General features: G+C 39.4%; 1 protein-coding gene across 1 annotated transcript; it reads left to right on the top strand.

Annotated features, from left to right (window-relative positions):
• Positions 1 to 547: 547 nt before the first annotated feature.
• Positions 548 to 13,287, top strand: sfxn5b (sideroflexin 5b). Its single transcript, XM_047585448.1, has 14 exons — positions 548 to 861; positions 4,604 to 4,672; positions 5,985 to 6,062; positions 6,249 to 6,275; positions 6,369 to 6,423; positions 6,518 to 6,543; positions 6,703 to 6,756; positions 7,355 to 7,411; positions 7,611 to 7,676; positions 7,876 to 7,966; positions 8,239 to 8,354; positions 8,601 to 8,686; positions 9,878 to 9,995; positions 10,226 to 13,287. The coding sequence occupies exons 1-14, from the start codon at positions 805 to 807 to the stop codon at positions 10,301 to 10,303; spliced, it is 978 nt and encodes a 325-aa protein (XP_047441404.1). The 5' UTR covers positions 548 to 804; the 3' UTR covers positions 10,304 to 13,287.
• Positions 13,288 to 13,352: the final 65 nt, after the last annotated feature.

Below are 13,352 nucleotides of genomic sequence, written 5' to 3' on the forward strand. Positions count from 1 at the left end.
GTTGCTGTTTACTTAACTGGACATATAAGTCTGTAATAATTAAAGGTTTAATCAGTGATTGTATAGTCTACATGCGTAAAATCGCTGTCTGCAAACAGTAAGTATTTATGTCAAATACATTTACAAGTACAATATTTCTGAAATGTAGTGATGGAGAAGCAAAAACTGTCACAAAAAGAAGGTAATCTGTCCTCTAAATAAAAGAATATAGAGTGAATGGTTTTATTTACATGCACTTTCTGCTGTTCATGCCTTATTTACTTAAATACTTTGTATTCACATTTATCATAGTTATGGGAAAGAAAAGAAGAGTCAGCCCTTTCCTTGGTGTTTTGGGATAAATTGGGTTGTATGGTCTGAGGTCAGTCCCCGGCCTCTGTCCTCCGTATGACCAGAGGACAGTGGAAGTGTCTGTTGTGTTGACTGATCTCTGCAGATTGTTCTTTCATTTTCCCCTGATAGCTGTGCATTGCCCGGTGCAGTCATCCCTCCTCTCTGCAGGCCACACCTCTCCCCACATACAACGATTAATTGGGTCAACCTGACACCTATGGGCGCATCAACTGTTCTCTCTGCCCCCAAGATCAATCCGAACGGTTATGCAATAGCTTTCACCTTATCGATTATTTTGGGATGTGTAGTCATGCGCCTCAACTTTGCCAGCGTGAACGCACAGGAGAAAACTACACGTCCCGACGGGCGTAGCGGCGCATTGCTTCACTAGTTACACACACTGACTGTAGTTCGCTCCACTTGAAAATCCGTTCATGATTCACTTCATTAATAAATAAATAGTTCGGTGTCATGGCGGAATCTGCAGCGTGTCCTGCTTTCCAGCTCGGGAGACCCCGATACGACCAGGTAAGTCCTCTCTATCCTCCATTAACCATCCGCTAAAGACGTTTTGTTTTTAAGGCTTTGGCTGAAAAACAGCTCCATCCTCCGCCCCGCCGCTGCGCTCCGGATGCTGACACTGTGGAGCGAAAGTTGCCTTTGATTTGCGATCCGATTCTTTGTTGTGTTTCATAAGCAACTTTTTGCTGAGGGCCAACTTCTGGCTTTGATTGCACTAGTTCTGACTTATTTACAGCTTCTCTCAAGTGCCATGTCGCTGTTTATCATCTCATCTGACAGATTTCACACCCGCTGCAGCTCCGATAAAGAAATGTGTATCTGTTTAGATTCGCGACTGAGACATTGATTTAAAGGCAGCCATCACTGAATGCAATGTGTTTAATAGATGTATTCAAGGCTTCTCTGATAAATTATCCCAACATTTTGCACATTAATCCGCTTGTGATCACATTTAAGCCCCCTCAAGTTCCCTTCCCTGCATGCTCTCTGCAGACTGTTGCCCTCCTTGTGGTCGAGATTAATGAGCCGTCCCTCCTTATCTGAAGCCCATTACTCAATTTTCCGTTCAGAAATTAATTTGCATTGGTCAGCCCTGAAAGATAACGTGACCTTCACGTTAGCTCGGGTGGCGCATTAACTGAGGAAGACACACCAGTTACATTTTAAATTTCTTATGCTATTAATTATACTGCAGCCTTGAGGAAATTATTCACCCGGTAGACAAACTGTCCCGGTAATGCACCGCGTGAAGTCCGTGTGCGGACTGTAAATAAGTCACAAAACTTTATTCATCTGCTATTGCTCTGAGTGATGATAGACTATCATTTCAATTCACAAAACCACAGAACACAAACCAGCCAAGCACCTTTCTAAAAAAAAAACATCCGTTTTCTGAGTCCCTGTTTGAACCCACTGCTTCCTTGTTAAATGGTCAACTATAAACAAAAAAGAAACTCACTCTGCAATAAAATGCACAAATTTACAACTGGAATGGAACAAAGCGCCTGTGAAAGAGTTGTTTTGCACTAAGATATAGGTAGAGACACAACTCTAGCACAGAGGGAGGCTGCAGTTCCACAATGAGACACAATGATAACAGAGGCCACACACTAAATAAATAAATAAATATCCCAACACAGACTCAGAATTATTTAAACAACTGTGGAAAGATGTAAAACAACAACAAAAAGCTGCATAAAATGCAAAGCAACCATTCAAAAGAGAAAAAAAAACTGTGAAAATGGACACATCATTGCCATAATAATATCCATATATTCCTAAGGATGCACTTTAAGGCAGAAACATATAGAAAATGATGCAACGAGAAGTAGAGGCACAAAAGTAACGACTAAGTGAAGTCATTGCGTATCAGTAACTAAGGAATACAAAATCATTTCAAATGGATATAAACTGGAACCAGTAACACGTGAAACAAGTTACTAATTTGTACAAAGTAAAGTAAAGTAAAGTACTTACAAAACTACTGAAATGAATATGAAGAGACGCAAACCACCTGTGAAACGACAACTAAGGGATGCAAAGTAGCAAACGCAAAAAAATCTAGATAGAACGTGTTACCAATTCAACATTCCTCCTGTCACCTTGAAGAGATTCAGAGCAACTGCAAAATATACAAAAGATAAACAACAACTACGAGTTGCAAAACCAGTACAAAGGGATACAAAAAGGGATGCAACAAAGGCACAAACTCAAGATTACATAAACGACTACAATGCAAAACAATTTCAAAACGGCAGCAAAAAATCCAAATAACAACTGAAAGGTGCTCTGTAAGGGCAGGGGGGAGGCAAGGTTGGAGGCAAAGAGATCAAATTGTTATAAACGAATGCAAAGAACACACAAAACTACTTAAACAGCTAAAAGAGATGTAAAATAACTGCAAGACAGTAAAACAACAGCTAAGGGATACAAAACAAGCACAAGAGGGTGCAAAATCTCTGCAACAACGCACGACACAGACACAAAGAGACACAAAAGATGCTAAAAAAGACCAAAGGGACACAAATTGATGTCTCTCTTATGTAGGGAGGAGTGGGAAGCCATTTACATGTCTGTGCCCGGCGGCCATTTTTTCATAATTCATGTGCACAACTAATTAACACAGGATATTTCATTGTTCATGACATGCCTAAATAATAAAAATGATGTGTCTAACTGTGAATAATTACTTATTTTTGGAGATTGCCATCACAAGCTCAGTCCTAAAGAAGAAAGTAATCCATCCTCGGCTTGCAGCTACCACCCTGATTCACAGCTTTCACATATAATTGATCGAGTAGAAAACCTTCTCAGTATTACGCCCGTGACGCCGTTATATTGTGTTGGGCTGATAAAGGTGCGTCAAAGCAGTTCGAATTAGGTCGGGCCTCAAATCAGCACAAAATCTTGCTTGGTTTGTGTGTGCTTTCTGCCGCGCTTCATCTCTGCTGGCCTTGTTGTGCGCTCTCCAGGGAGCTGAAACTCATGCATAATTAAAGCCGTCTCCTCACATGGATCCTCTCTCTGCCCCATTCTTACAAAACAGCACTGCAGCACATATGGCCTGTCAGAGGAGGAGACGTGTGATGGAGGAATGGCAGTGACAGAAACCTCAGAGCCGAGGTACACAACGATGGTTTATCTACGGCCTTTAGGACGACTGTAGCTTGTTGTTTCCGGTCATCTCAATTAGGACCTGGTGCTAAGAGATAATTAAAATCGAGACTTGTCGGTTCCACTGTCTTTATGCTGTTTCCTGCCCTTCATAACCGATAAATGTCTTTGAGGGAATCTGATTTAGGCTGCCATGTTTTTGTCCATCTGGTTTGCCAAGGAGACTCTTGGCATAAACTACTATTAGGCCCTTTCAGACTGTTGGCATGCATGCTTAGCAATTGGCATGCTGATGAAGACAATGAAGGGAACGGAAAACAGGGCACTTGACCAGCAGCTTTGAGCCTACACTTGGAAGAATGTATCTACTAACTGGGAACTTACTCAGACCGTGTGTTCTGTTAATCTGAAGAGGCTCATTTCACTTTCTCACACAGATTTAACAATTCTTATTGTGTATTTTGTTTTGCATTGTGGAGAATATATATATATATGAGTATATATTAATATATTTGTAATTAACACCTCGAGGAACAACATACAGGAAATAGCACAAAACGTCTTTGTTAATGAGTCTGAGCTTTCAGCTGCAACTCCGTCTCCACTGGGATGTAAGCCAAGAGTGGGTGTCCTGCATGTAAATTTAAACACAGGGGGGTAGTTTGACCTGTAGTTATTTGCTTTCTGCTGAGTGTTAGAGGAGATTTAAATCACTCTTGTGTCTGAACTGTAAATCTACAGTCAGTTAGCTTAGCTTAGCACAACGAAGGGAAACTGCTGACCAACGTCTGGGCCCTGAGGCAGCAAATTCTACCTATTTGTTAGTGTTTTTCCAGTATTGTTAAACGCTCCCCGTAGCAGTCACTATTCACAACCAAGTAATAGTGATTTACTACAATCAGCATCTCTAAACATGTATATGAAATAATGATATGGGAACATTTAAAGTTCACTAGCAGTTAGTTTGATGCTCATCTTAGATATTTTGTGTGGCCTTTCAGAAAAAAAATACATATGAATCTGAGTCAAGTAGCTCATGTTAAACTTTTATTTAAAGCTTAGGAAAATCAGCTTTGAGGACGGACACAGACAGCATGGTGATCTGTCATTAAGAAGAATTAACTGTCTTTCTCAGGGTACGTTTCTTGGCCGGCTGAGACACTTTGTGGACATTATTGATCCCAGCACCCTGTTTGTATCAGAGGTAAGGCCTCCCACAAAATGTGTGACTTCAGTATAAAGACTGGACTTTAATCTGGTATTTACACTATCTGACAGAATCAGTGTGGGACGAGTCAAGGAACCTCAGTACCATGATAATATTAACCAACTAAGTGTTGAAGTATATATGATCAGATATTTTCAGATTCATATAATATTCTTATAATACATTTGTTTTTGTTTTGTATCAGATTATATAGTTGATTTCTTTGCCAAGAAAAAAAATACATTTCAGCATATTAAATCGGGTTGTGAGAACTTATTTTATGATGATTAAAACCCAACAATGAAAGTTATAAATAGAAATTTTTAGGTCTAAACAGGGATGGCTGGTATAAATGGGCTTGTTTTAAATTTTGGCGAAACCAGTGGCAGCAACAGCACCAAAAAGGAAACCTATAATATCTCTAAATGGGCTGATATTTTACAAATAACTCAAAGTGACAAATGACGAAGTTGTGTTTCTTGGTTTGAAAGAAAGGACCAGCTAACAGCAAGTGTAGCCAAGAATTCACTGTTCTGTTTTCCGTGACTGCTTCTGGATGAGATAGAGCATGGACCCAACAAGGAATTGTGGGAAAATTTAGAAAAAATGCAACACAAGTCCCATTGGCATTCGTCCAAGTCTTACGGTTGGATAATAAGTGGTTAGTGAGAATGGCTACCATATGGGACATTAGGGTTCAAGTCCCGATGAGGATGTTAAGACTCAAAATGTTTGTTTGTTTTTTTCCATAGTGAAGTGTCAGTAAGTGAATATTCTCAGCTAAAGCTATTTTATTTTTGTTAATATTTCCTCGAAGTTGCGCTTTTTTATTTAACACATTTTGCATGAAAACACCAACTGAGTCTGTTAAACATGTGGCATTATATTCTAGTATCTCAGGTTCAAACTGCACAATCTTTTTATTCAATAAATTTGAGAAGTTGAAACTTTTCTTTGATTTGGGTCACAGCTTGTCATTAAGGGCTGATTGAGGGGTCCTGAATCACTGCTGTAGATCACTAAAAATGTATAGTGTACCTGTAAGCGATTATGCATTTGTTAGCTCACCCACCAAATGTCACCACCGGTCCAAACATTTAACTGTTAAATGAATAAAATATGTCTAAGTATAGGTAGGTACTGTAGGGCCAGGTAATGTATTCAAGATAAACTTGTATGAAATCCTTTTTTTATTAAGGCATGGTTTTGGAAATTGTGTTGTCTGTCAGCATCAGTGGTTTTATGTTTATTTTTTTTTAAATGATATCCAGTTATGTCCATTGCAGAAATTGTTGTTTGTCATTTGTAGAAACAGTTAAAAGAATCCATCAAACTCCTGGATGACTATAAACATGGCACACTTTCACCTGGAGTGTCTGATGCTCAGGTGAGTCTTGCTCTTGTTGATGTAATACAGAGCATGTATTATTATATAATAAATCTAGGTTACAATAAAACACACATATATCCAAATGAAAAGGAAACTGCAAGATCATGAGCACCTTGTATCCCACAAATGAAAATATAAGCCTACTATAGTTTTTAATTTTTATTGCATTGTTCCCCTACTCAGCTGTGGCAGGCCCAGAAGATCAAACAGGTAAGTGATCTATCAGTCCTTAGTTTCCTTCCATACATTCAAGTCTCTGGGCTCCTGGAGGCATGAGTAAGCTTCCATGCTCTCTGCACGCAGGCCATCATTCATCCAGACACAGGAGAGAAGATCTTCATGCCATTTCGAATGTCAGGTACGACCTCAGATGAAGATCTTTGGTGAAGTTGTGCAAGTTTGTCCATTTTGTCATGTTTTTTTACGCTGAAAATCATGTTTTCCATGTACAGGTTATGTACCATTTGGAACACCGATTGTAAGTCCCACATGAAAACCATACATTTGAATCACACATTTCACTGAACGTTACTTGGCTGTGCTAATATCCATGAACACGGTCATGTTTGGGGACAGGTGAAATGAGACTGAACTTATTTTGTCCAAAAATAAGCTCTTATTCCCTGGTTTCATCTAGGTCATTGGCCTTCTTCTCCCAAATCAGACTGTGGTGTCTACCATTATATGGCAGGTACTGAAAATAACATGGATATTATAAACCATTGCATTTATTGTCCATTTTGAACATCTGTAAGTGCCTTCTTATCTACCTACCTACCTGCCAACCGACTGACAGACCAGCTGACCCTCTGTCCGACCTCAGATAGTTAGGTAGGTAGGTAGATAGGTAGGTAGGTCACCTATCTATCTACCTACCGTCCTACCTACCTGCCGACCAACCGACCCTCTGACCAACCTGATGCCCTACCTATCTCCCCACCTACCTACTGAACGAACAACTGACTGACTGACCAACCTACTTACCTGCCTACCTACTGACCTACCTACCTATCTATCTACGACCAACCTACCTACCTACCGATCAACCTACTGACTGACCGACCACCCAACCCTCCTACCTACCTGCTTGCCCACCTACTGACCGACCAACCCTCTGACCAACCCAATGCCTTACCTATGTCCCCAGCTATCTACCTACCTACCTACCTGCCTAGCTAGCTACCTAACTACCTACCTACCTACTTATCTACCTACCTACCCACCTGCTGACTGACTGACTACCCTGATTCTTCCCTTATATATTTCCTTTATCCTCTTTTTTCCATCAGTGGCTGAACCAGAGTCACAATGCCTGCGTGAACTATGCAAACCGAAATGCCACAAAGGTACAAATGATTCAATTCCGATCCATAAAAACTTCTAAAAAGCTAAATTTATCAACTGTCAGATCAAAGTAATAGATTATTGTATTTAATGTGTTTTGCCTTCCAGTCTTTTACGTCTCAGTCCCAACAATAGTTTACAGCAGTCTGAAAGTGAACTCATATAAAGCTGTGCCACAGTATTTCATTTGTTCTTCTTCAGCCAACACCAACGTCCAAGTTTCTTCAAGGCTATGTAGGAGCTGTGACAAGCGCCGTGTCTATCGCTGTGAGTGGTGTTTGTTGTTCACTGGCATTAGTATCTCTGCTGTGTTGCTTTGTACGGTTCTAATACTAATGCTAGTGGTTTAGCTACACTAAAGTTAGTGTTCTAACAAAATGTTCTTGATATTTGACATTTGGAGTGATATTTCTGAATACTTAAAAGTTTTATTTTTCTCACGCTAAGGTGTGTTTTTATTTTATAGGTGGGGCTGAATGTGTTGATTCAGAAGGCCAACAAGCTGAGTCCTGCTACAAGAATGATAATACAGAGGCTGGTTCCCTTCCCAGCTGTAGGTAGGCTTTTCCAAGAACCCTGCGATTAGATAAAGTTGATTATCATGTGGCCCTCTGCCAACTGGAGTCACATTTTGTATTATTGGTATTATAATTTATTTACACATGGCACAACAACACATTTATTGAATTAATGTTATATCTATGTACTATCTATTCTGTTTACTGGCAAACTACACACAAGCAGTAAATTAGGTCCATGTTTCTTATCTGTCAACCTCTGTTTACATCCTGGTGAAATATATTAAAATTGTCTTTTTCTGCTTCTTCAGCGAGTGCAAACATCTGTAACGTGGGCCTGATGAGACACAGTGAGCTGTCTGAAGGTATCGATGTGATGGACGATAACAGCAATGTGGTGGGATCCTCCAAAATCGCCGCCAGACATGTGAGTGTTTTTATTTGTGTGTGCTCAGCAAAGTCGTTATGTGACCAAACTGAATATGTTATGGATACGCTCGCTGTTTCCCTTGTCTGTGAATTCCTCATGTGATGGTGACTGATGAATTTATCATTTCTTGCTCGGCTCCTGTCACTCAGCAACCGTCTGATTTCATGAAAGTGAAAATTAAATCCAAGTCATTGCTATATTATAAATGAAGCGTGTGCACAATGTTCTCGCTCTTATCCCCAGGCGATCATGGAGACGGCCCTCACACGTGTGGTCCTGCCGATGCCAATTTTCGTCCTGCCCCCCATCATCATGTCCTACCTCGAGAGGTTTGTGCAGAAACACATTGTTGGGATTTCTTTAGTCTTCAGCCAGTAATTTTTTTTTGTTGTTGTTGTTCTCAAATATCTGATCAGTCAATGTTTTCAGACAATAAAATAACATAACACACTTTTTAAACGTTACATCTTAGTGTCTAATTTTGTACAGTATATCAGGAGAAAAACTGAAGGAAGATAAATGAAACCCTGAAACATATTTACTGAACAAAACTTTCACCGCCTTTGTCCAACAATAATGGGTAAAGTGGTTCAATTAAATCAAAATAAGGGATCTGTTAAGAATAAAATCAAAGATGATTGAACAAATCAGGTTCCCATTTTAAAGCCTCTGCTATGGTCTGTATTTTATTTCTGGAGGCCTGATAAAGTGAGTTATTGAGTAATGCAGAGGTTAGCAGAAAAAAGTAAACTTAAATTAGCATCACTTTGTGAAGACATGATGTATTTTTTCTCATTTCTATCCCGACTCCTATACTGGGGTGCACTGATGTACATCAGTAAACAGTTTTATTAAAATGGAAAAAAATAATGCAAGACTATGTATAGTACATCTTGAAAACCTACGAAATTAAAGTTTGTGAATCCAATTTCAGGCATTTTTTTAAATATTTTTTTTCTGGCATTTTAGCCTGTATTGAAAATGAAGAGAGGGACAGGAAACGGGAGGCAGAGACACGCAGGAAAGAGCACTGATGTTTAGAAATAAATACTATAAAATTTGGAATTTATCAGTTCATTTGTTTCACAGTTTGGGGGGAAAAAAAATCCTTTCTATCTCAAATTCTTCCTTGCCTTACTTTCTGCTTATCTGCCTGGTATAAAAATACTCTGTAAATATTTGAGCATGCACTGAGCCAAAGTCAACATATGTTGTGCCCCAAAGAGCTGACTGCAAACCCATTCTTTAGTAGGTCGCTACCTCCAGAAAAAACGAAAGAAACTGACATGGAACCAAAAAAAGAAGAAAGCCTTTTCTAAAAAGTCACACAGAAATCTAACTGTCTTCAGTCTGACTCATAAAACCCATGCAGTCAGATAAATCTCCACCAATTGGTGCGAAATAACGCCCCCATATCTGCACATGACGATTTCCTGCAGATCCAAAAATAACTGTGTAGTCTGGGATCGATGCACGCAGCAGGCTCACATTTCCTTGTATCTCTGTCTTGACTGGTGCAGGCTGCAGTTCCTGCAGAGCAACCGCAGATTGTTGCTGCCCATCCACAGCGTTGTGTGCCTCGTTACATTTGGCCTCTCCCTGCCTGTGGCCATCAGCCTGTTCCCCCAGATGTCTCAGGTACAGAATATACTGTTAGATGAGCTGCTCCTGATTCAAGGCCAGATGGCAGAGGGAGCAGCTGTAGAAATTCACATTACATGTACACAGCTCGACACGCACAACCCCCGACCCGCTCCTCTTATTCCAGATGTCTCCGACATCTAATTAAAAATCTACATCACTTTCAAGGCTAAAATCAGAGGCTAACCTTCAGTTACTTTCAGTATCATGTTTGTTTTTTGGGGCAGATTGAGGTGACTCGCCTTGAGCCGGAGATTGCCATGGCAACAGATTGCAAGATGGTGACCTACAACAAGGGTTTATGATGGATGCCGCGATGTGGGAGAGGAGAGGACAGGGAGCGAGGATGGAAATGCGGCTGCATTGTGAATAGCTGTTAGGGAGAACCGACAGCAGGGTTCCTCCTGTCGACAGGTTTGGGAACTTTCTGCTGCATCATTATCACAGTATAGAGCCTGTAGATGCTCAAGTACTAACCCAACGTTTTTAAACCTGTTTTATACGATTCTGAAGATCCCAGACATTGTGGGTCATGGTTTCTTTTGGAAATGCCATGAAGTTCTTTCGTTTTTGGTGTTCTTATGAACTCTGTACATAACAATGATGATTTATTGGCTGTCAAAGGTTTTTTACCATTGTACTTAATACAGTACATTCAAGACTTTGTACTCCATACAAATATTAAACTCTGGAGAACAATTCTAGTCAGTTCTTGATCAAACACATTTTAACCCATTTTAACAAAATTTCAAAAGTGCTGTTTAAAATGGCATAAATTATGTTTTTTCTTTTAACTTGGATGCGATGGTAATGAGTGGCAAAAGAATGCATACAGCATGACCAGCTTTTGATGCTACAACACTATAATTCATTTGGAGTTCACTTTCTGCTATTTTTTTGGTCTCCAGCACCTGTAAACAGGAAAAATATGTGTGTCTTCTGCTGCCAAATGACCCACTCTGGTCACTGGCTAGATGTTAACTTTATGAATATGCCATTTGGTATAGTGCAAGACAAGTACGGTGAATTTGTCAGAGCCTGGGAGCTGGAAAAGTCAGTGAGATGAAAACAGTTCAGTAGCGCTGTGGTAGAGCTGCAGAGTCAAGAGATGATTCTTTCTGGGTTCATCACTACAGCTCCTCTACACTGCAGCTATTTACATACATGTAACAATTTAAACTCAATTTTAATACGAGTGTTGATTGTAGCTGATATAATGCTGTCCACATGGCCTTAAATTACCAGCATCGTCATCAGGAACAGTCCTACCTCCTAGACTACTTTGGAAGTAAGCACACGGTTGCTGAACAGGAATTTTCCAGTATGCTTACTACTGTTAATTAATGAGTTACCATTTGATGTTTCTTTATATAGGTTCATTACCTCCAAAATTAGAAGCTTATGACTGTATTACTGAAATTAAACAATGTCTGGTTAAAGGCCTTTGTCAGTTGAAGCTTTTTCTGTGCTGTATTTGATTTCTTTTTTTTTCCATCCTGTAATTCACCTGATAAATCCACCAGCCCACTTTAAGGATGCTCACCATCAGAACAGGATATTTAGGCCTTTCTTAAGGCTGATATTGATAATAGTACACTGCCTGGCCCCCAAAAAAAAAAAAAAAAAAAAGAAGAAGACGCCACCTGGTTTGATTGATTTAACTAAGCAAATAGGTACGAGCCTCCTACTGGATAATTATTGCACAGATGATTATCTTTCAGCATGTCAAAAGACACATCCTGTGGTCATGGAAAAGATGTTAATCTATTTGATAAGGGTCAAATCACTGGCAAGCATCAAGCAGAGAAAACATCTAAGGAGATTGAAGCAGAAACTACTAAAATTGTGTTAAGAACTGTCCAACTCATTATTAGAAACTGGAACGATAGTGGGCACAATCAACAACAGTAGAACTCAGGGCTACGTTTAATAGTGAAAGTGAGAGCATTTTCACATGTACAATGTGAAGGGAACCCAAGTGATTGGGACTGAACAGTTGTGTAGCCTTAAGAAAACCACTAATCAGTGAGGCTAACCAGGAAAAAAAGGCTTTAGTTTTCTAGGGAGCATAAATAGTGCCTACTGTACAAGCCCGTTGAGGCAGTGTTATGATCCTGGGTTGCTGCAGTTGCTCAGGTCTAGGTTCAGCAATATTATGCCTAAATATTGAGCTCAGCTGACTACCTGAATATACTGAATGACCAAGTTATTCCATCAGTGGATCTTTTATTACCTGATGGCACAGGCATATATAACAATGCTTCCAGACCTGAACCCCAATGAGAATCTTTGGGATGTACAGGAGGAGGCTTTGCTCAGTGGTCAGACTCTCCCATCATCAATAGAAGAGACTGGATGAAGCTTAAAGTGGTCCAATGAAATATTAGAGCGTGTCACCTTTTTCCTGGTGGCAATTTTTTTTGGCCAGGCAATGTATATTTGCTTTACTTTTTTTGTAATAGCAATCCATTAAAACGGAAAACTGCTAAGTCGTAGCCATGACAGTTATTGAAATGAACAGGTGAAAAACCAACTGTCTCCATGATGGACAGACCATAGAGCAACTGTTATTGTGAACGGCAGGTGCTTTCACCTTATCGGTCGACATATGTGTCGATATACGCTACAAGTCAAACGTTGGAACACAACTTCTCATTTAATGGTTTTTCTTTATTTTTTATGACTATTTACATTGTAGATTGTCACTGGTAGCATCAGAACTGAAGGGAAAGAAAAAGGAGGAAAAGTGGAGGCAAAGATCTAAAATTTGGACTCATCAGACCAGTGTCTTCAGTATGTATCTCCAATGTAGAAAGGAGTAAAAAATAAAGAAAACATAACAGAAGGTGTGTCCAAACTTTTGGCTGGCATATAAACTTTACAACGAGGAACATGCTGATGAAGGGAACAACCACTACAGGACAAATGTGAATCCAATCTCCTCTGTTAGTGACTATACTACACATGCACATTCTTTTGAAACTGACATCAAAACATTTTACCCACGTGATGTGAACTAATTTTCCTTCGTACCTTGTTTGAAGGACTTTTTATTTCACCACTGACTGTTGTTAAACCGCTGCTGTATTCTCAGTGAATTACTCCTTTTGTACAATACTTAAAAATAACTACAAATGAACAAACCATAACATATATCTTTGTATAATACTTTGATTGCATCTGTAAGTTTATTATATTGTTGAAATAATATAAATCATCTATATCTATATTATTTTACAGTATATAATAAATACTCTTTCACTGTATGTAGTGTTTGTACACTGCTTGATCTTCGTCTCTCATTTGTTTCATTTGGAGATTTATATCCACTGTTTCTTCTTTCATTATTATTGT

Source organism: Mugil cephalus, chromosome 5 (assembly GCF_022458985.1).
Source record: "Mugil cephalus isolate CIBA_MC_2020 chromosome 5, CIBA_Mcephalus_1.1, whole genome shotgun sequence".
Lineage (NCBI taxonomy): Eukaryota > Metazoa > Chordata > Actinopteri > Mugiliformes > Mugilidae > Mugil > Mugil cephalus.

Excerpts from the sequence above, each read along its gene's own strand:
- sfxn5b (XM_047585448.1), top strand. The coding sequence starts at position 805 with ATGGCGGAATCTGCAGCGTGTCCTGCTTTCCAGCTCGGGAGACCCCGA. Across the intron at positions 862-4,603 it reads GGAGACCCCGATACGACCAG|GGTACGTTTCTTGGCCGGCT; the intron begins GTAAGTCCTCTC and ends TGTCTTTCTCAG. Across the intron at positions 6,757-7,354 it reads TGTCTACCATTATATGGCAG|TGGCTGAACCAGAGTCACAA; the intron begins GTACTGAAAATA and ends TTTTTCCATCAG.